Below are 23,285 nucleotides of genomic sequence, written 5' to 3' on the forward strand. Positions count from 1 at the left end.
AGAAAATAAACAGCACGAGAGAGCAGTTTCCAAGTCCCTATTATTGCCATTGTTTTCGCTTTAGTTCAATTTTCTTTAAATGCATGACAGAAAGGTTTTTTCTGTGTTTTTTCTTCTTTTTTTTTTCAAAAACACATTTTGCTGGTTATTGCTTTTTAGATGCTTTCTTTTCTCCCTTGAGTTTTCATTGTTTTGAACTCCTCGTGTGACGAGCCGGCCTGGCACCATCGCTCGTTCATTGGTAAACCTCCACAGAAAAAGAGATACCAAAAGACAGTCACACTTTCATTTCCAGCCACACTACGATGAAACACAACAGTTTGTCGAACACGTCACTTTAAACATGTAGTGATTGCTTCGCCGACTTTACAGTAAGGAGCACAAGTACATTTAGGGAGTGTGTACACGCGAGGATATTTTTGACACTTTGGATGTTTTGGGAGCTCACAGTGGGAAGTCTGAGCTGAGCAGATTTATTAATCATCACAGGCTTCACGCTGTGAGTCCACAACAAAGAAATGCAGCCAAAAGCACAAGCCTCGGTCCACAATCTTTGTTTTTCACTCTCTAGACTCATCAACAAACAACAGTGGTGCCTTTTGAAGTGTCTCCACAACACTGACAGCTCATCTGTAACACAAAAAGAAAGCTTCCAAACCACTGTGGAAACTAAGGAGGAGAAAAGAAAACTGTCTTCACTCGCATTGGAAAAAAAAAAATCAGTCTTGCATTGAGTTAGGCTTGCATTTTAAATGTTTAACTCTGACCTTCAGAAGGGGAGCAAGTGTTGAAGAGATTTTTCTACTATTTCATCATTTTCCACAAAGACGAACATGGAATTTATACTCATTTCCCCGACTCTGGAAGCAACCATGCCCGCTTTCATCATATAATGACCCCGGACGTGGGTCCCTTAAGATGGAAGGAACATGTCATACCAGCACTAGTCCACTTGTCATTGAGCTTTTTCTTCAGACAATTCTATGTGTCAAGATGCCCTGACCCTGATTTCATTCTATTTGGAAAAAGAAGTTTGACAGAAAACTGCATAATCCACCCATGCCCACCGCCCCCCTTTGAGTCTGCGGGGGGGGGGGGGTTGCACTTGGAGACACGTAGGTGGAGAGTAGAGGTGAAGTGAAGCACACTGGGTCAACCCCCCCCCCCCCCCACACACACACACACACACACACACTCAAACCCCTTTCTGCCTTTGTGACTGCTGAAGGAGAGCAGTTTAGAGAGCGCTGCCATGATTTTTTTTTTTTCTTTTTTGATTTTTGTGTAAGCCATTTGAAGAAACAAGAGAAATCTACTCCGGTCCCGTAACCATGGCAACCATCTCAGCAACCAACTTAAGTCCTCGTTGAGATCTTTTGTTTCTCCAGAGGAAGTGATTAAAAGAGGTAAAAGTGCGAAAAGCGAGAACAGAGGATGAGAATAGCCGAGCTGACACTCCTCCTCTGTCAGCTGCACTCTTTGAAAATGGTTCTCACAGTTAATATCAATGGACACTCTCTCACCATTTTGACACCAAACACCCTGTCCTCCTGTGTGCAGAGGACTCTCTGGGGCTCCTGGACTCCGGGACTGAATGGAAATCCTGAGGCTCGGAGGCTAATGAGCTGAGATCATTACGCCAATTATTTTAACTTAGATCAGGACTTGGCTGTGACTGCGCAGAAGAACCAGGACCTACGGCGAGCTTAATTGCCGGCTTGGCGGGCCAAAAAAAAAAAAAAAAGAGGATGAGCACAACAAAAGGGTTTTGAAGTAGAGCTGGAGAGAGTCCACCGGTGAACTCAGGTTACATTCCATCAGGTCGCTATGCTGTGGAGGCTTTAAGCAGATCCACTTAAGTCAATACTGCAGAAAACTAGTAATGTAAAGGATATTCAATTATTGCATAAGAACTGACAGAGATGACCTCACAATCAAGTTTACACCATGTCCTCACATCAACTCGCAGTTAGCTCTTTTATATAAAGTAGATACATTTCTTCTTTGTGTTATTAACAGGGGAGGTAAGACATCATAATGGCCAAGCATGACACAGAGCGATACTGATGATTGCTGATACTGTCAACGTGTTGCTCTTCATGTACTTTAGGGATGCTCCAATAGATCGGCTGAACATTTCTATTGGCTGATAACAATCCTGTCGACAGACATCGGCCCAACGTCTGAAGGCAATTTGTATCTGTAGTGTCGCATCAATATAACTGCTGCTTCAGAGAAGAGGGTTTTTTTTGTTGGGTAGAAGAAGTCACCTGTTGGGCAGACTTTGACTTGTTTTCATGGTCAAATGCCCACAGTGTGAGAGTCTAACACTGTCTTCCAGTGACATCTCAACAAGAGGGACAACTCACAACCATCTGAACACATCAAAGTACTGTTTTACCTCCTCCATGAGAGTATAGCTGTAACACTCGTCAGTTTGATCATCTGAGATGAAAACAATTCATGTGCTGGTGTCATTTCATTTCAATTCATAAAGCCAGATTTTTACAAATTATACAAATTGAAGGACTATTGTGTGGAAAAAATGTCGAGCTCACGTTCTCAACAAAAGACGATAATCATTTCGTTTGAGGTCCTGAAAAAAGAGACGTGTAGTTTAGTTCACCAACAAGCATGCTGCAGATGGACTCAGTCTAGTGTTAAAACAACACAAGCTTAATTAATGTTAGAACTTTAAGTGTGTTTTTATTCCCTGTTAGAGGTCACTTTGATATGGGAATGCATATTGTTCCACATTAAATGTCCTTATGCTATCACAGATGTACATTTCTTAAGGCCTACCATCTCAGCCTACTGATTTACCCTGTAACTAGAAAACCTTTACACACTGTATCAGACTGCACTATCGAAACATTTCCAGGCGCTACTCCCTGCTCCATTCCCTCTCTACTGTTTGGATAGAGGCTGTTGAAAAAACAACTCATGCTGGACTTGTGTTTTAGAATGTGTGAAACAGTACCACAGGATTATGGAGACCACAGACGGCGTGCTGGATAAGATATCTTCAAAGCATCTCCAGAATACATAATATCCTGCTGCTTTGGAGACACTGAGAATTTCGGCATTTGTCGTTCAAAGGGAGCAGCTTTCCATTCTCAGTCAGGGAATGCTGCAGCTTTGCCACTTTCAAGGGTCAACAAACAAGATCTGAGACCATGTCTAATCTTTTTTTTTTAAATGATGCTTAAAAACATCTAACTATTATATATGTAACCCCAGTGCACACTGGATACTTAACACATCTTTGTATTCTACCCCTGTGCAAGAGAACTATGTGCAATTACATCTGCATTTTAAAGAAACAGGCTCGATAGGGGCACTTGTGCAATTTACATCAGCACCTCATAATTTTGTGCAATAAGCCAGCACTTTTGCACTTCAATAGTCGACCACTTTACCTGCCGTAGCAGCACTTCAAGCACTGTATGCACTCTAACTCTGAAGGTCACTTTATCCTGGTTTGTTTGAAACAAAATGGCAGAGCCACATTTCACATCGTATGTTTATTTTGTTGTTTGGTCTGTTTATTTGCTTGTTATTGTTCTTATATGTAAATTTGAATACTTGTGAAGTAAACTGACAAACTGCCAATAGTCGACAGATGGAAATCATCATATGGCTGCAATCTGGTATATTTGTAGGTTTATGTTCATTGTCTGTATATTAAATCAATTAATTTGGGGATGAATGAGGTCACAAAGAGAATGGTTGGAGATAGGAACTCACCACAGGGGGATCAACTCACATATTGTGTTTCTGTTTTGCAGTAGACTCAGCAGCAGTCGTGTAAAAGTTAAGAATCTTTCTTTAGTTTGATCCTTAATGACCAGAGACCTAAACTGGCAAGATAAAATAAATACGTAAATGTCACAGTATCTGTACACAGTGATCAAAGTTTATAAAGTAGTTTACATGCAATGTATTGTGAAACACTGCATCATTTTAGAGCTCCGTAGACGTCTTATACTTCTTTCCTTTTGTATTTAACTTTGTACTTATTTAGACACTTTATTATGTTGTTGACATTTTATCTTTGGTTACATTTAAGCATAGCTGCACTGTTGTTCATTTACTGCTCTGTGTGCCTTTGACTTTGTAAGAACAACCTGAAATGCACTTGGGTAATGGTCAGATGTGCTCAGGGAAGGAAAGTGAAAATTAAAAATAGATAATAATAACAATACCAATTTACACTGCAAAATGTTGAGAAAAAAAAAGCGAATTTAAAAATGAAATTAGATTTCTTAGATTATATGTCACTCATGGAAAATGAGATTTACCAACAAATGTTGACTGGTGGAGAAAAGGACATCCCTCTTCTACAAAATCCTCAGTTTGAATCAAATGACCTTACTGCCATCTCCTGGTCAACTAGTTTACAAAATAAAACATTCCGGATTTTTAAACTAAGATAATATTGTGCCCAATGTAACAAACTGGATTAAATGTGAGTGAAGACGTGTTGTAAAGATGGTGTCATAGTTTACCTTTTTAGGGTCATCATAATATACTCCTACACATGACAGCTTTGGTCCAATGCTGTGAGACTCTTTAAAAAGTTGTCCACAGTTTTCGTATGGTCCTTGTTTGAATTTGTAGGCAAATGTGATCTTCTTAATGGGAGGAGAGCCAGTTAGTACGATGATGTCTGACGTTAGTCCCGAGTACAACATGTAACATGCTGCTGTTATCAGACTTAACAACAGGCTAATAACACACACACTGACCCAGTCTGGCATGCTGAACAACACGACGAGTACACCCTTATTTAAGGTCGGCTTTCCTGAATATTTAACATACAGGCATGTTCAATCACAAGGCCACATTTTGAAGGGGATGTTTCGTTGTTTTCAGGTGGAAACAATCCACAACTAAATTTAGAGCAGAAGAGATTGTCGGGGGAGGATTGAACATGCTTTACTTCCTGGAATTTACCATTACTGCCGACTAACAGGGGGGTTTAATAAAAAACGAACTTTTAAACCAAAAAAGATGCAGAACAAAAGCGAAAATGTGAAACCATAGATTGTAAAAAAGATTTAGGTTATTATTAATATTCACAGTTAGTCAGTTAGTTATTTAAAAATATATATATTGTATCGTTAGATAAATAATTGGTAACTGCTAACAACCGGTCGATGTATAACTACACCGGTAAACACTCTTTGAAATATGTTGAAAGAACTACGGTAACTTATTTTGGATAAAGCAATGAAACAACTTTTATGCAGTTGGTGGTTTAAAAAAAATAGGGTAACTATTATTTTAGGTATTTGACATAATTTGGCTAAAAGTTAATGTTTAACCATTCAGTCCTATCTACTTCCTCATTGTTAAAATTGCCTCGTGAGTTAAGATATAACAGTTGCATTATGACGTTTTTTTTCTTTTTGTTTTGTGATACTTAAACATGTTTTTATACGAAATAAGACTTTAATCTCCATAAATTAGATTGAGCCTTAAATAGGCTAATGTCACAATTAAGACCCGCCCCATTAATAAACAAATGAGGGCTGGACTCGTTGACATTGAACTGCCTGACAGAGATAAGAAAAACAGCATATTCCTTAAAGCAACACCTTGTCGGAGAGAAGTTCATCTGGAGTTCATGAAAATGGCTGCGAATATTAAACGGTTTTACGGCCTGACAGCTAAGCTACTATCCGGAGAGAAGTTCAGTTTCTCTGCACTTAAAGGGAAAGTTGTTCTCATTGAAAATGTGGCGTCCCTCTGAGGAACAACAACCAGGGACTATACTCAGATGAACGAGCTTCACAGTCGTTACTCCGACAAGGGGCTCGTTATCCTGGGTGCGCCCTGCAACCAGTTTGGACACCAGGTATGTCTGTGTGGATGAAAGCAGGTGTATGTCATAGGCCTCTATTTTCTCAGTGCAGGACATAACAACCAAAAGACATGTCTAGATGTCTTAAACGGCTTAACTATAAGGCCTACTGTGCTACTAGATAAACAGACTGCAGTAGGTCTACTCTTCTCTTGAATGCAAGAAATTGGCTACTGTTTATTAATGCCATACTACTACATTACTGTAAATATTGTCTGGAAAATTTGAAGTTGGTTAGATACATCTGGAAAAGTCAAAAAGACGTGTCCTTATATGCACATGTTATCATTTGATCTTGTTGAATAGCAATATCCCCAAGCACTAGTCCTTCATGTGAAGGTTTTTTACAGGAGCAATATCAGCTCAATGAAGCTGAACAATGGCCCCTCTCATTGAGAATAATCATAAGGATTATTGATTAGGTAACATTCATCTGAGTAGCTTTTATTAACTACTTTGTTGGGCAGTTAAAGTCCCTTTTTTTTATTTAATGGTTAATTTCAATTTTAAGATAGAAATAGAAAAACATAGGTGATGATAGATGGACAAAAAAGTAAGTAAAAAGGACCATATTCCCCTCTGAATTATGTTAAATACAATCATAAACATGAAAATAATTACGGTAAACATTAGGCTGCATTGAATGTAACCATGCATGTAACCTTGTACAGGTTTGAATGATAACCTTAAATAATCCTTTTTGTCAATTGATCATTAAACTGCCAAACTATGGTGTACTGTTTCTCTTTTTTATATATAACAGGAAAACTGCAAGAATGATGAAATCATGAAGTCTCTGAAATTCGTCCGTCCAGGAAATGGCTTTGAACCAAAGTTCAAGCTCCTCGAGAAAGTTGATGTAAACGGAACAGATGCCCACCCCTTGTTCGTCTATCTGAAGGACAAACTTCCATTCCCCTCTGATGATGCCATGGCTCTTATGACTGATCCAAAGCACATCATTTGGAGTCCTGTCTGTAGGAATGACGTCTCCTGGAACTTTGAAAAGTTCCTGATCAGCCCTGACGGGGACCCATACAAGCGCTACAGCAGAAACTTCCTAACAATGGACATTGAGGCTGATATTAAAGAGCTACTAAAGAGTGTCAAGTAAGGTCTTACAAAATGTTCTGAATGGCTGGAGAGAAAGTCAATCATAATAAGCCCAGCCGAAAAGACGTTTAGTATACATGTTTCTGTGTGTATTTTATCATCTGCATCTTCACAGTAAGTTCATGCAATCCAAAGCGTGTGATATCTCCAGAGTGGTACACTTTGGTTAGTCAGCCTATTTACTTGATGAAGACGCTCCTTGAAGCCATTGTCTGGGAGAGGAGTTTCTGATGAGGATGTAAATGCCTGACTCGTCCACTGTGTAAAAACGTGTAGCCTATCACAAATATATTTGGAAGATTTAAAGATGAGAAATAAAGACTAAATGTCATACAATGTTATTGTCATGTGTGTACTTCAAAACTACAATGCATTAAAAAACTTTAAATAGGTATACGATTGTGTTGAAGGCCTCTCTTGGGTATCAATTCAAAGGCACTGGTGTGAAATGTTTGTCATTTAGTCAATTTTGAATTTTACAGCAGGCCTTCCGTTTGTGCAAAGTTATGATTGGACCTTTTTGTTTCTCTGTACATGTGGCTGGCCTGTTTTAACAACTATTTGTTTGTCTTTTATTGTTTTTGTATTGTTAAAATTGACCGATAACTCAACAAACGTACCAAAGTAATTATCTAAATCGCTGGAAAACCACTTTATAAAGCTTTCATTACCATAAATTGTGTGGTGATTTAACATTAAAGTGTTTATAAATCCATTCGTGACCTATCGCGCTTTATTAACCCATAGAAAGCCTCCTACAATAAACTGAGCTGTGTGGACGCAGTCGACGCTATCACTGTTTGTTTGAACGCTGCGGCTCATCCAAAATGGCTGGCCAGGAAGACCCAGTGCAAAGAGAGATTCACCAAGACTGGGCGAATCGAGAGTACATAGAAGTCATTACGAGCAGCATCAAAAAAATCGCCGACTTTCTTAACTCATTTGGTAAGTAGTCTGCGGCCAGTTTTATTTACGGATAAGCTCAACCAGTCGTGTTGCTGCTTTCTACTGAACGGCTAGCCCGAGCTAGCTAGTTTAGGTAGCAACATTCATGTAAACGACCACTCCCAGTTAGCATGTAGCTTTTATCCTTAGCTGGGAGTAAAGTAACCTTCACATTTAGCAGGGTGACTCCATTTAGGTTTTAAGTTATCTTAAATGTTGTTTCGCTTGTTTGCTCAATGCTAACCGTCGGACAAGTGTCAAAACATGGCATTTAATTACAGAGGATGTTCAGGCCTGTGATAGCTGTAAGGCCACAGCTGTCATCTGTTTAAACATCAGAAACACAACTGTTAACATAAACCTCATAAACCTCAGGGATGGAGAGTTGTATTTTAGTGGAACGATCTGTGTTTTAATGGATAGCACCAACAAGATAAATGAAATGTATCAGCTGACGACGTCAAACCGTGTGTCTAATACGTTTAATATCCTCAGATATGTCGTGTCGATCCCGCTTGGCCACCCTCAATGAGAAGCTGACAGCTTTGGAGAGGAGGATTGAATACATTGAGGCGAGGGTAAGTGAAGCACATTGTACGTCATTTAAACAGCGATTTTATTTTTCACTGTAATTTTTAAAAATCTTTCTTTTTACATCTTGTACAGGTGACGAAGGGAGAGACCTTGACCTAGAAGTCAATATGTAGTCCCAGAGCTACCTGCCCATTCCCTGCCCTAAATTTTTTGATATGTGTGTAATGGACTCCACCTTCTCTTTGGACCATTTTTATATGACATGGAGGAGTTTTGTGTTGTTTCCTTTCATTATGCATTTTTTAAAAAGGGATATGTGACTCTGCCAAGGGTTTTATAGACTCTGGCATGATCAATGTTACAGAAGAGAAATATCATCCCTAAATATTTGTTTCTGAAAAGATGCTGGAGCTCAATTATGTAACTGATATCAGCACAACCTGTTGACCATCTGTGTTGTATACAGTGTCATTACCAATCAGAGATTAATGAAAGAGGACATTTTTTTGTGCCAATTTGAACAAGTTTTTGTGTGGTCATCTTTGTTAAGCACCTGCTTGTACAGTGATCTACTGGGTGATGTTTCCAGATTTAAATACTGTAATAAATTATAAACTGTGTAAATGATGAATAATGACTTTGTTTCATGTTGTACCTCATCTTTGTCTGATATTAAACTTTATCAACAAGATATGTTACACAGAGTAGCAATTAAATTAAATCAAATGCCCAGTAGCTCTTAGTATTCTCAATATCCAAGATAGTTTTAGACAAGATAAAAATATAAATAGCCAAAGAAAAACTAGAAATACAAACGAAGGTACACAAGTGGTTAAATGAAGGTAATACAACAGGTGTATGTGCAATGATTGCTGGAATGAAAATAAACATACTTTAGTAAGACTTTAAATATGTGAAAGGATTTGTGTACATACTTTTTGATTTGGGACAACAGTGTGTACTATTTGTATGCAAATGGAACATTTTGTAAAATTTATTTTTTTATTTGCATATTTCCATGCAATGGATTAGTAGACTTTGTTGAAATGGTTTCCCCAATAACAGGGTGTGTCGTTTATTCTGTACTATCTTCAAAATATTTCCCTTTGGGAATTTTCTTATATTTCACATAACTTTCATGATAAGATAAAACCTTGTGTGATTCAAACTCATAAGTTTGACATCTGCATTTCCCTCTATAGTGTAACCACAACAAAACACCACATTGGGATTAACATTGGTTACAATTTTCTATATTAATTTATAGTTTTAGTTAAGTTGGACAGAGCCTCAGAGTTACAAATGATGACACTCCATCTTTTTGTACCTTTAAGGATGTGAGACTATTTTTGTATGGATTTCTTTTATAAACGTTATGACATTGAAATGCAAAAGCTGACATAAAACTACTAATACTATATTTAGAAACAGCCTATGGACAAACAATTAATTAGAAAGGAATGAAATTGAAAGAAAATGACACTTCGGTTTTATTTATGTTGAACAGAGCCTGAGAGTTATCATGGCTTGTAAATCATGATTATAATTTTACAGTCTATAGTTACAGAGAATATTGCCAATGATTGTAACCCTCTTTGTCCTTAAGACACAGAAATTGAGACCTTAATATTCACAGTCTACGCTTCAGACTTTTGTGAAGCGATGAAATGCAATTTGCCTCAGAATAATAAAATTCAAGCTTTGTTGAAAGTACGATGAATTATCTGAAAGGAAATGAAAAATGAATCAGGAGTCACTCTTTAAAAGAGACTACAAACCAGGTCCTTGAACTACAAACAGGGCACTAGCAAAATGGCCGAAATGTTGAGATGGACGATTTTTCCCTTAGTTTTGCATTTCAGGACGCCCTTTATGCTCATCTTGTCTTTGGTTATGACAACCTGTGAGTGACTTAACACCTAAACATAACTGTGGCCGCTGATGTTAACATAACCTATTGACAGAATCGGTTTGGACCACCAACGGATAAAAAAAACAAAACAACAACAACCATAGACTATTAATATTTGAGATATTATTTAAAACCCAGAACGCATAGGTTACCTGTGAGGCAAAATCGGGGTAAAATACCTCATCCCAGAATGCACCGCGTGATTCACAGTTGCATGTTGGGACGAAGAAGGTGTCGTCGCAGTGTTGTGATAAGTCCTTGGACGTGAGATGAATTTTCATGCCCACGATTTTTTCCAACTACCTTTTTGAAAATCCTACAGTGGCTTTTAACGTTGTCACAAAACTACACCGGTGAGTCACTGAACACCCCGCGTACACATTTAAACAATGACGTAGACGTTTATGGCGTCGTCCGTCTGCTCTATTTGCTAACCTGAGCGCGAGACCGAATCCATGTTGTGTTTCTGCTCTTTTCTAGCTGTCGACCTAATTTGACTAAATGTTAACCGTACTCGTCTATGTTTAAGAATTATATTAAACTACTTTGTTGTATTCTGCCTTGTAGTGGTCGTGTGTGTTCAGCAAAGAGAAATGGGAGCCGATAAAAGGTGAGTAACGTTTAAAGTGCTCATTTTACGTTTATTAATTGTAGGAGAGAACTATGTTTATTGTTATTGTTTTTTAATCTAAGTAAATAACTCAATCCCTCTTTAGAAAATGGAAAATAAGCTATAAATAAACGATTAAACTTCAGTAAAATTGTTTTTTTTCTTGTCTCATTTAGTATGGAGGATGTTCAGCCTATCCTTTTCTTGTTTCATTTAGTCTGGAGGATGTTCAGCCTATCCTTACGGCTTAAACTGTAATTAACGCTGAATTAAACTATAAAAAAAATGATTTTCATATGATATTACATGATAGCTGAATAGATGGAGAGGGGGTGGGATTCAATATGTCTTACTTACCCACTCCTTTGTGGACATGTAACTTATAATAGCTTCTTAACCAAATTTTACTTTATTTTTTCTTCTGAATTATACTCTTCACTGTTTGTGATTGTTAATTTTTCTAACAATTTTTTTGTTCAGCTATTTAATTGTCTTGTTTACCTTTGTATTATGTTACATGTTCAGGATAAATTATCAAATGATACATAATACTCAGATTTGCAGCCGTAATGTAGAAAAAAATGCTGTATAAGATGTATTTTATCTTATTAAATGTCAATCCTGCGGATCACCTTAGAATACTATTGATATCGACACATCATACTGTATCTTTATAATGTAAATGCAACACGATTTTTGTATTACTTTGTTTTAAACAATGCTACATTGTTCCACAGAGCGATGAGGGCTGACACACATTATGGAAAAATCAGTTGATTTGATAGTTACTCAATGTCTGCTTGTAGCACGACCTAAGAACTTTTCTCTGTCCGCATGTCGTTGATTAAGAAACTGTAAATCAGCATAAAGACAGAAGTCTTGTCTCTGGTGTTTTTTTTATTATTATTTATATGTAGGGGTGAGGATTGCAGGGTATCTCACATTATTTTAGCCTAACAAAGATCTAAACTCTACAGTAATTCATATAGTAAAAGACACTCTTAAAATGATGCATCACAATGTGTGAGTCACTGAGGAATATGAAGGGCAGGAATCGTGTATGTGTTTACTCTAATATAGTGTCAGATTCACATCTTAAAATGCTTAAACCTGCAACGTTTATTCACCACTGACAGACATTCTTTGATATAGATCGAGATACTTTATTGATCCCAAGCTGGGGAACTGGTTCTCCTGCTCTTAACTTACTCTTGGACCAGTTAACTTACTTTAATGTAATGCTCACTCATGTAATAAGAACCACTTGACGTATGGATGTGATGAGTCATTACTTCATGCGGCACATTTTTCAAAATGCACCAGCAGTCTATAAGTGTATCTCATGAGTCACGATGATGATGCGTTTCTGTATGGATGTTTTTCCCTACAGCTACTTGAGTAGCCTCCTGTAATGTAAGAGAATAGATACAAGGGTTATTGTATAGTGGCATTTCAGATTTATTAATTTTTTTATGAATTTAAAAACCTGTTGAAGTCTTAATTTTTCTTTCATTGTCCTCCTGAATAGGATTAGTCGAACAGAACGCAGTGGCAGGTATGGCTCGGAGCACCCCCGTGACGAATCAGAATGGCGTGAGAGAAGAGAGAGGGACCAGGAGCGCGATCACAACATGCGCCGCTGGGGTGAGGAGAGGCGTAGTGATCGCTTTGAAGGAGAGCGACGAGGATCAAGAGACAGTCCAGAGGTAGTGAGTGTTTTGACTGCTAACATATAATGGATGAATTAAAGAAAGCCTGTTCTTTTTATTTACTGGACTCTTTTCTTTTTATAAAGCAAAGAGACAGAAAACGTCGTAACAGCGATCGATCAGAAGATGGTTATCAATCTGATGGCGACTACCCAGAGCAAGACTACAGAAGGGAGCCTGGAGAAGAGAAGAAGAGCAAGACCATCATGCTCTGGGGACTGTCTCCTCATGTGACTGAGGATGATGTACGTTTTCTTTGCATTCATGCAGCTTCTTATTGAGTCGATTTGGATTAGTTTATTTCCAGCTCAATCTCAAAAGCATCGTCCCGTCTTTTTCTGTCACCTAGATTTGTTTTGCCATTGACCAGCTGGAGGGGCCTCAGCCGGTAGATGTCAGGCTGATGAAAAAGAAAACAGGTGAGAACCAGATAAACGACCAATCCCAACCTCCCCCAGTCTTTGACCATAGGGCCAATCTGCTTCCATTAAGACCCATTTTCCCATAGCAACTATCAAAGACTTGTACCAAGTTACTTGAAAAAGATGTAAAAATGTTGATTCAAGGCTTATGTTTCAGTCTGTTGTGGATCACTCTCGGGTAAGTATGAGCATTAAAACAATTTTAAAGACAACCAATTGGCAGACGCACTTTGTTTTTGAAGTGTGCAGGATTATTTGCCATGGTAAAACTCCTATGGAGTGGCCCGCTGTGTACCAAACAGGGCCTGGGTCGTGAAGCAGTTTGTGGAAGACTTTGAATAATATGCCCATGGACTCTTAACTAACACGCCTCCCGTCTATATTTGAATGCTGTCTCTAGGTATAAGCCGTGGTTTCGCCTTCGTGGACTTTTATCACTTGCAAGATGCTACCCGATGGATGGAGACCAATCAGGTTGCTTCACAATCGCCAAGTCTAGTTTTAATCTTGGGGATCTGAAAAAAAAAATAATAATAAAAGGCAACCAAAGTGAAATGAATAAGTAGTTGTGTGGAAAACCTCAGAGATTGTTAAAAAAAAAAAAAAGGAGTGTATGCCAGTGAGCAAGACATTGTATGTTGAATGATTTTATTCCTGATTTATTGAACAAGTCTGTTGTATAGTTAGTTCTGATTTTAGGAGATGGCTCATATATCATGAGGTTCTCTCCATAAGGAAAGGGAGTTTAAGATAGTGAACACATCCTTCCTTTGCTGATAGAGACATTATCCATGATATCTTAGAGGCTGAATGCCAGCTCAGACTTTCCCTTCTTAGCCCACCCCTCATTAGAGTATTCTCAATCTTTTTTTCTTTTCTTTTTTTTTTCTCTTCTTCGTTTCTTTGTATTGTTTGTTTCATTTAAATCTCTCAACATGTGTTAGGGTCACACTACACTTTGCTCCAGCTCAGTCTGGGCACTCGGGTCCCAAACACCAAAAGAAACCCTCCATACATCATGCTCACATATACATCATGTGCCTGTCTTGTCTTTAACACAAAAGGCTATCTGTTGGGGGGGTCCCTCTCCCCCCCATCTCTCCCTTCCAACACTGCTTGCTCTGTTGATGAGAACGAACGCCTGCCAGAAACATTGTGGGGTAATTGCATTTGTCTTATTGCAGAAACGTCTGACCATCCAAGGCAAAAGCGTGGACATGCACTACAGTCACCCGAGGAACAAGTATGAAGACTGGCTGTGCAACACAGTAAGTCCACTGTCTGCCTTGGTTTCATGCTTCCACAGAACACCTCACACTTACATTTAGGTATTGAAGTTCCAACTATTTCAGCTCTTGTCAGCTTATTTTGCACTAAACTAGCGTTGGACACGTGGTTAAGGTTAGGTTGTTTTTGCTGGGTGAGTATGGTATGCTGCACTAATATAGATTGCCTTTTTTTTTGTTCTGAGGCAGCTCTGTTCAGGGGTTAAGTAGGTGTATAATAAAAATGATGTGAACGGTTACTTGCAGTGTGGCCTGTACAATTTCCGGAGGAGGCTGAAGTGCTTCAGGTGTGGAGCAGCCAAAGCTGGTAAGTAGTTAAAATCAACAAGAGGCCACTGACTGCAGACATCCGGGCTGCTTGGATGCAACACAAAGTTTGTGTTGTGTTGTTTCACTCTAATGTAGGAGAAGTGCATAGATGGGGGAAACAGCATTAATTTGTTCTGTACTATCTGATGCTACAAACAGGAAGACAGCACCATACATGAGGCATTAGTGAAGTGGGCTGTGATATAAGCTAGCTGACATTGTAAACCAGTTTAATAGGCATCACCGTATAGATCTTTTGTTTTTCAGTTTGAAGAAAGGCTTCGTTAACGCAACTTTTACTTCTCTGTTCTCTCATCAGAAAGTGAAACTAGCAATAATCCTGGAGCTTCTGAAACTCAACCCACTGCAGATTTCTACGGTGACAGTAAGAACTTAGTTTCTGTTGTCGCACGTTAAACTCGTTCGTATTTCGGTTGATGATGCGTTTCTCTTAAGTAATGACTTTGTTGTTGTTGTTTTTTTTTGTCCTGTTCAGCAATCATCCTAAGAAATATTGCTCCTCTGACCACCGTGGAAGCCATCATGACCGCTCTGGCACCGTACGCCAATCTTTCATCAAACAACATTCGCCTGATCAAGGACAAGCAGACGGGCCAGAACCGAGGCTTCGCCTTTGTCCAGCTCTCCTCTCCTCTGGTGAGATAAACAAGCAGCCTCTTCACCGTGGAGTTCATTTGTTTGTCTTCTCATGTTGCTCAGCACACATTAAATCCTTTTTCCCAACAAATTGGTCTCATTGGCGCGTTTTGATTTGTGTCCACAGGAGGCCTCCCAGCTGTTAACCATCTTACAGGGACTTCAGCCACCTCTTAAACTTGATGGAAAAACCATTGGGGTGGATTATGCTAAGAGTGCTAGAAAGTGAGTATAACAGCCTATGATGAGCATCGAAAAAAGTGATAAAGAGAAGAGAGAGAGTCAAACCTCTAACTCGTGTTACCCTTTTTCCTATTTTAAGAGATCTTTTACTTCCCGACGGCAATCGTGTCAGTGCTTTTTCTGTGGCCAGCACGGCCATCGCTGCTGCCCAGTGGTCCTCAAGTCAGGTAGGACATAGTCTCTGTAAGACCCCTCTTGATTTCATCTTTAAGTATAAATGTGACAGGCTCAGGACCCGTACGTTTCTTCACAGCCGCAGCAGAGTTCAGAGGGAATGTCGGAATACAGCTACCTGCAAGAGGGCTATTCACCTATGCCTCAGGTTAGTCCAAAAAAATAAAATAAAGCTGCGAGAGCCAGCTTGAAATCAGAAGATTCCTAATGTCTGTTATTCTGTTTGATCAGACGATGCATTCAAGTAAAACGTGGATCTGTAATAAAAACCAAGAGAGATTATTATTTCTATTTTTTTTCAGCTAGTGTTTTGTATTTTTTTTTTTTTTTTTTATTGAGCTAAGTCAAGCTCACAGTAATGACTGTTGAAATCACTGGGCTAACTCCAGCAGTATGTACCTCCTTTGAAATACACATCTAACTTATGAGGCTTAGTTTTCCATTGAGGTGCTTACAAATATGTTTACACTACTGTTTTGATTTCACTAGGACTTCCAGAATTACTACCAGCCAGGAGCAGCAGCCAGCAACTCTCAGGGAAATGGGATTCTCGGAGGTACGAGATTCTGGTTGATGCTTCTGTCCCTGTCCTTTCTGAGCTGTGTGTTTGAGTTGCTGTCGAGAGATTTTTGTTTGTTTGTCTGCAGCAGAGTCGATAGTTCTCTTGAGCTGCAGTAGCATCGAGTGAATCCTGCTTTCAGGAACAATTACCTGAAATAAAAAAAACAGATCTCACCAACGTTTAAAAGACTCATCAGAGCCTTCGCTTTTCTCATTTCAGCTGCCCCCGGTGTAAAGATCGTTCCAACTGCAGCTGGAGTCGTCATCTCACAGGGTGCTCAAGTCTACCAACCACATTTAATTGTGCAGCCTTCTGTTCAGGTGACATAAAGATGTTTGTTTTTTTAGTCAGGTCTGTAATCACGTCATGGTACCACTCCAGTTCATCCTGGATATCCAGCTCATAACAACCATTACATTTGATTGCAGGCTTTGCCACTGCCCCAGCACTTGGATGTGAAACACCACATGGGACACCTGTCAGGCATCGAAGCTGCATCCGTGCCTGTTGCCACCGTAGCCGCTGCCACGGTTACTGCTGCTGGCGCACTAACAGCCTCACAACAGACAGCTGACGCCAGCACTGGTATGAGTACACTATATCCCCCCCCCCGCCCCCCCTTTTGAAAGCCTGTGCTGTTGAAGAGTGATGCATACGAAGAGGGAATCCTTGAGGTCAATGCCACGCTTGTTACATTCCAGTCTTTCTCGGATCATCTAGTTGAGCCGGCAGTTTTTAAGGGAAACACTAACCCCGAGTGTTCAATTTGATGTCGTCTAACAAATAAATCAAACGCGTCAAAAACTGATTCAAGAGGACAAATGATGAGCGGCCAAATACACGCATGAATTCCCAGATGGAATGTACAATATTGATACAACACTGATCACAGATTGAAGTTTATCTTTGCTTACTTCCTGGTTAATTGTGGCTTCTTTTTTATCTTTGACAGTTCCTGATACATCCACCTATCAATATGACGAGTCCTCTGGTTATTATTATGATCCTCAGACCGGCCTTTACTACGACCCCAACACTCATGTAAGTAGCCAACGTCATGTGTGAATGAAAGCTCTTTGAACATTAGTATGAATACGAAGCCTAATGTTAATGCGTTTGCCTTTCCAGTATTACTACAACTCTCAGACTCAGCAGTATCTGTACTGGGACGGGGAGAAGCAGACTTACGTACCCGCCTCCAGTGACGCAACCGCCGCACTAAATGACAACGCAGCAGCAGGCAGCAAAGAAGCGAAAGAGGGCAAAGAGAAAAAAGAGAAGCCCAAAAGCAAGACCGCTCAGCAGGTATGCTGACATCAAAAATCAACATTTCACTGTTTGTGTCACACGCAGCCTTTGTCTTCAGATGCAGCCCGTTCACGTTCATGTCTGTGTGATTCTTACAGATCGCTAAAGACATGGAGCGGTGGGCGAAAACTCTGAACAAGCAGAAGGAGAACTTCAAGGGAAGCTTTCAGCCTGTTAGTCAAGAAGAAAGGAAAGAGGCAGCTGCTGCTGATGCTGGTTTCATACTGTTTGAAAAGAAGGTGAAGACATGTTCTGATAAATGGGAAGCATGAGGTTTATGAATTGAAAGTTAAAATGAGTTTGTTTGTGTCTCGTTCAGCAGGCAGGAGGCTTTGACAGACTCATGCCAGAGGTGCTGAGGGGCCCTGAGGAGGAGCCGACAACCAGCTCAGCCAGCTCGTCCAAGGTGAGCGCTTACTTCTTCAGGAGGTTCAACGTTTCCCCTTTGCAGTTTGAAAGTGATGTTGACTGAACTACTTAAACTCTTAATCATGCGATTGTTTGTCTATGGTGTGGTTAGCTTGGCCTGGTAGCAGCCTACAGCGGAGACAGTGACCCCGAGGAGGGCGGAGCAGACGTTGATGGCGTTGAAGGCCAGGACAAGCTGACAGACTGGACAAAGTTAGCCTGCCTGCTCTGTAGGAGACAGTTTCCAAACAAAGAGGGTTTAATTCGACATCAGCAACTCTCCGACCTCCACAAGGTATCCTCCCAAGTCCTGACTGTTCGTTTATATATATAAAAAAAACAGCTAGAACCATAACATGAGCAAGGTATTCATCTTTTTTTTTTCTGCGTCTTTGTAGAAAAATCTGGAGGTTCTTCGCAGATCCAAAATGACTGAAGCAGAGCTGGAAGAGTTGGAGAGGAAAGAGACTGAGGTTCGGCTCAAAGACAGTCGTGTGGTTACGACATCATTACCTCTGAAGACATGAGTGTCATTTTCGAGTAACATTTATTTAATGGTTTTTTTTCTGTTGCCAGTTGAAATATCGAGACAGGGCAGCTGAGAGGAGAGAAAAGTATGGCATTCCTGAACCCCCTGCACCCAAAAAGAAGAAATTCAGCCAACCAGCACCTGTCATGTGAGCCTTGGATTTCAGTGATTCATTAAACAAAAGTTTCAGAGTCTCTGTAGTTATCTTTTGTCTTTATAATATTGAAGTTATTAAAATGTTATCTCTCTACCCTGTGCAGTAACTATGAACAGCCCACCAAAGACGGCCTTAACAGCGACAACATTGGGAACAAGATGCTGCAGGCCATGGGATGGAAGGAGGGGAAAGGTCTTGGTCGTAACCAGCAGGGCATCACTACACCGATTGAGGTATTTATTACAATTAGCATCTATTAGTTTTATTTGAAGTCCTTCTATCTTCAAAGTACTGACGTGTGTTTTCGTCCTCAGGCTCAGTTGAGAACAAAGGGAGCTGGACTCGGCACAAAAGGCACAAACTACACCCTCTCTTCTTCAGACACGTACAAGGACGCCGTCCGCAAAGCCATGTTCGCTCGCTTCACTGAACTGGAATGAGACTCGACTCGGATCATTTCTTTAATTTGACCAACAGACTATTTTCTTTAGTTGAGCTTTAGGTCTTCCACATCTGCATCGACATGGACAAGTGAGTTGGCATGGAAGCAAGAAAAGCTTATCTGAAGCGATTCCACTTTATGTATGATACATGATACCAGAAAAGAAACTATGTTAAAGGAGGCGTGTTAAGATGAACAACATAATTTATAAATTGTACATAGGCACAGTGAATTTACTTCTTGACTTTTTTGTTGTCTGTCAATGACTTGTTTTTGTGTCTCAGCATGTTTAAAAGATTGTACAGTTTATACAAAAATGTCCTGTTTGTACAGAAAATAAATGACAGAAGTGATTTTTGATGGATTTTTTTTTGTTAGATCTGATTAACCAATCAGTGATGAAGGTATACGTGTCCATAATCGTCATCATTGAATTAGACTGGAATGCAAAGAGTGTCTAAAGTGACAGCAATAAGTGGTGAATTCTAAAAACTAAGGGATCTTGGACTGTCGCTCTGCAAAAATTCAGACTGATGAATGAAGTGGCTTTCTTACGAGGGGACATCTAAATAAGTTTCCACCTTTAAAATGCTTCTCATATAAATCATATGTGATCATTCCTGATCACGTGTCCAGTGAAATCTACACAAGATGCTAAAGTCCATGATTATTTTTAAGTTGTACTCATGCCAAAGACTTTTTTAAATTGTTGCTAGGAAACAAAATGTGTTCTATTTCCTGTCCTGAGAGCGCTGATCACAGGCAAGGGCTTTGGCTCTTTGTTTGCCATTGAAGTCTCCTTCACATTTAGCATTCCAAGTATTGAGGAATAAAACGTTTACGACAATACAGTCGGCTGTGATGAAAGGCGTGACGAATGTGCAGGTTATCTGAAGTCAGAAGTTTGCTGAAACAGATTTTGGTTCAACTATCAGGAGTTGCAGTGAGACTGTTCTTCCACTAGGGGACACATGTTTCAAACCACTGTTCCTCAGGAAGACTGCAGCTCCGATATCTTATTTCATCACAACTCTTAATTGACTTGCAAGAACGTGAACAAAAATGTCTCTCACCAGTGAGACAGAAAAAAAATAGATATGCCATGTAATCATCATGAACTCTAGACGTAATTGAAGAGACAATATAAAGTGCACATCCACAAATCCAACCTTCAGCGACCAGTGCCATATTAGATATGGCCTCTTCCAGATTCATTATTTACCACCTGATGGACTTTTCTTCTTTCACTAATATCCCAATTGAGTGAGTGAACATCCCTGTTTAGAGGGGCAGAAAAAGTGTGATGAACAATGTAATGGATTTATTTGCCATGTAAACCATCGCAGGCCACTCTGCTTGTGGATTCAATAAGGTTGAAGAAAAGGTTTGTTTGTGTTGCTACTGTAGGCCTACCTGTTGTTTAACGAGATCATTGCCCTCTGAGTTCAAGGTCTTTGTTCGTGTAGATTAGTTAGCAGAGAGAAAGAGAGACGAAGAGGAAAGCAACCTGGAGAATGCAAGGCTTTTATTTACTGGATACTGCATACACTTCAACATTTATAACATTCACACACAACTACATTGCAAATCTGAACAATCAAGGCGGCATCAATCCGTGCCTGTGAATCAGACTGATACTGATATTATTCGTTCACACAAAAGGGTTGGTCAGTTTGCTTGCCTCTGTGCCGCAGGTCCATATAATATAAACAAAGTGAGTTACACAATGAAACATAATATGCCTTGGGTTATGTCATGGACCTCCTGATGCCTCCTTCTTTGATATGTTCACCTCTCAGAGAGAAATGTTCTGAACCTCACGTCCACCTCTGTTACATAAATATACTGCAGCAATGCAGCCCGACTCCTGTTGTTCGAGGTGGAAACTTTAGTTTTATATTTCCATCGCGCTTTCTCAGAAACATCACTAAAATCAAACATCCACGAGCAGCTTGAAGAGCCATGTTCTTCTCTCTCTATGACTGTTTCTTTATCATTCTCATAAAAAAAAACCCAAAAAACTGTTAAATTCCAAAAGAACTTGGAGAGGTCGGCTCATAGCTTTAACCGATTCTGGCTGAGATGTGCTGTGGTTGAGGGAGAGGGAGGGCAGGATTTCAACATGTTCAGTATTTTTTCATACAGATTCAGCTAGATGTTAATAAGGATATTTAGTATATAATTCAATAAACACTAAGGGTTCATCCAATTAGTCTTGTTAAAGCCATTTCTGCTCTTTTTAGACTGTCTACATGATCGACCCGTCAAAAGAGCCCAGCTGCATGTTTTAAAGCAGGTATGTGGTGCTCTTTGCTGAGCTCAACGGTCCTTGTGCCTCTATTCCATTCGGAGATTTCTTTCTTTTCCTCATGAACATTTTTCAAGGCTATGGTCCTTGAAACAGAATGTTTTATAACACTAAAAACCTTCAGCCATTCAGAAATACAGTACGTCTATGGGCTTTTGACAATGAAAGAAAAATCTCCACTTACTATCTTTGTCAAAAAAAAAAGGGAGGGGGAGGGGGCATTTGAGTCACATCAGTACAACCAAAATTGTGGTGTTCCAGCAGCAGGTTGTCAAAGCAGTTAAAGCAACAGAAAAATGTATGTTAAGTAAATAAACCCTAACAGATATGAAGCCAGAAAGAAATATACATCCACAATTTAGCATGACATTACTTTTAAAGTCTCAAATAAAGTCAATTAAAAGGCGAAAACTAAAGTCTACCAAAGAATGAAGTCCAGAGTTAAATATTACAGTGTAGATATGTTTTAGCTTCACCAGCCACAACGGAGCACAGTGGGAACTCCAGAGAATGATACTTCAGTGGTACCCAATGTATCCTGTTCTTCACACTGGTCAAAATGAACAAGTTAAACCCAGCATGAATATGGAGAATAGTGGACCTATAACTTTTTCACACAAATATGGACACATTTTTCTTGTTGCGTAGGAACATTGAATAGCTAAGGGACCAAGAGGGAGATAGTGGAGACCACAACAGAGCCTATAAAGAAGAAATATTGGGCATACATTGAAACGGTTGGCACAAATCATAGACCATCAAATGGAATGCCTCAAATTCATATTGATCAAGCTGCTTTTGTACTCAAACGCGTCTGTTGTGGATCCGTCTGTTGCTCGACCCAGATAATACAAACTTTAAAGGACACAGAGTGTGCTGACTCTTCTAATGTCGTTCTGTGGTCATGCACCTGAAGATTTATAACTGTATGAGTATGCTCCCTTTTCTCCTGTTAATATTGGTGCCATCATCAAAACAAGAGGTTCACTGTCATACTAAGTTTGTTTCGGTCTGAGAGACAGTCTCTAAGCACATGCAGCCTCTTCTGTCAAACACAGATCACAATGTGGATGGAGTAGAACTTAAATCCTATTCGCTGTAATAACAAATCTTCAGCTACCCAATACTGCATCTAGAGGTCGCTAGAAGGACTACTTCTCAACTCTGCTGCATTTTGAATATCTATAACTTAAAATTCACCATTTATACTAAAGTTAATTTTATAAAACACCTTGTAGATTGATGTAAAGCCTTAGCCCTACATTATATCAGTATCATACTGATCCATATGTAGCCTCCAATATAGGTTTTTCAATTTTTAATTCAGCTTTTGTATTTGTTGTTTGCTATTATATAATCAACTTGGATGTACACTATGCCTTGTTATTACAAGAATCAGAATGCAGCCTTCCCTCTAAAATGCAGAGTGCTTGCTGTGCAGGTTTGCAATGAAAACCGGTAGACTAAATTGAATTATTAGACGGTAGACCTACTTTTCTGCCAGAGGGAAAAGTGACCCCTTCACCTCTGTATTAAGTGTATCGTTCTCTCATGCATGAGCAGAACTTCTCCACATTCCAAACTCTTAAGAGGTGACAGATCTCAGGCTGTGTCGTGCTGAGATCAGCTCATTTATATAAAATAGGCTGAGAAAGGAAAACATAAGATCAAAGAAGGGGTACAATTACCATCGCTTTAAGTTGTCACATGGGTGCTTATTCGCTATGGTCGTAGGCTATGTGTATTACGTTCCTCCAGATGTTTATTTGCCAATTAAAATAACGCAATTCT

General features: G+C 39.5%; 3 protein-coding genes and 1 pseudogene across 5 annotated transcripts in view; 3 read left to right on the forward strand and 1 right to left on the reverse strand.

Moving 5' to 3' along the window:
- tex264b (testis expressed 264, ER-phagy receptor b) overlaps nucleotides 1–4,988 on the reverse strand; it is a 34,432-nt gene extending 29,444 nt beyond the window's left edge. The window contains exon 1 of the mRNA XM_079341415.1: nucleotides 4,509–4,988. Coding sequence (XP_079197541.1) covers nucleotides 4,509–4,760 — 252 coding nt within the window. The 5' untranslated portion in view covers nucleotides 4,761–4,988. The remainder of the gene's footprint in view (nucleotides 1–4,508) is intronic.
- Nucleotides 4,989–5,171: 183 nt separating this feature from the next.
- LOC306822105 (glutathione peroxidase 2-like) lies at nucleotides 5,172–7,313 on the forward strand (annotated as a pseudogene). Its single transcript, XR_013781769.1, has 2 exons — nucleotides 5,172–5,860; nucleotides 6,630–7,313. The product of XR_013781769.1 is annotated as a glutathione peroxidase 2-like (transcript).
- A 425-nt stretch (nucleotides 7,314–7,738) lies between these two features.
- brk1 (BRICK1 subunit of SCAR/WAVE actin nucleating complex) lies at nucleotides 7,739–9,092 on the forward strand. Its single transcript, XM_079340843.1, has 3 exons — nucleotides 7,739–7,924; nucleotides 8,420–8,502; nucleotides 8,591–9,092. The coding sequence occupies exons 1-3, from the start codon at nucleotides 7,807–7,809 to the stop codon at nucleotides 8,615–8,617; spliced, it is 228 nt and encodes a 75-aa protein (XP_079196969.1). The 5' UTR covers nucleotides 7,739–7,806; the 3' UTR covers nucleotides 8,618–9,092.
- A 1,465-nt stretch (nucleotides 9,093–10,557) lies between these two features.
- rbm5 (RNA binding motif protein 5) lies at nucleotides 10,558–19,539 on the forward strand. Of its 2 annotated transcripts, none has more exons than XM_079342184.1 (25): nucleotides 10,558–10,723; nucleotides 10,938–10,980; nucleotides 12,509–12,686; nucleotides 12,776–12,934; nucleotides 13,039–13,108; nucleotides 13,512–13,585; nucleotides 14,296–14,379; nucleotides 14,644–14,704; nucleotides 15,026–15,091; nucleotides 15,203–15,363; nucleotides 15,491–15,588; nucleotides 15,686–15,773; nucleotides 15,860–15,928; nucleotides 16,270–16,336; nucleotides 16,562–16,662; nucleotides 16,771–16,927; nucleotides 17,295–17,383; nucleotides 17,471–17,647; nucleotides 17,749–17,889; nucleotides 17,970–18,056; nucleotides 18,171–18,353; nucleotides 18,457–18,531; nucleotides 18,635–18,735; nucleotides 18,848–18,977; nucleotides 19,059–19,539. In XM_079342184.1, the coding sequence occupies exons 2-25, from the start codon at nucleotides 10,964–10,966 to the stop codon at nucleotides 19,182–19,184; spliced, it is 2,559 nt and encodes an 852-aa protein (XP_079198310.1). In that variant the 5' UTR covers nucleotides 10,558–10,723; nucleotides 10,938–10,963; the 3' UTR covers nucleotides 19,185–19,539. The 2 variants fall into 2 exon arrangements, with proteins under 2 accessions (XP_079198310.1, XP_079198311.1); XM_079342185.1 differs by having other exon boundaries at nucleotides 17,973–18,056.
- Nucleotides 19,540–23,285: the final 3,746 nt, after the last annotated feature.

The sequence above is a fragment of the Symphodus melops genome, assembly GCF_947650265.1.
Source record: "Symphodus melops genome assembly, chromosome: 4".
Lineage (NCBI taxonomy): Eukaryota > Metazoa > Chordata > Actinopteri > Labriformes > Labridae > Symphodus > Symphodus melops.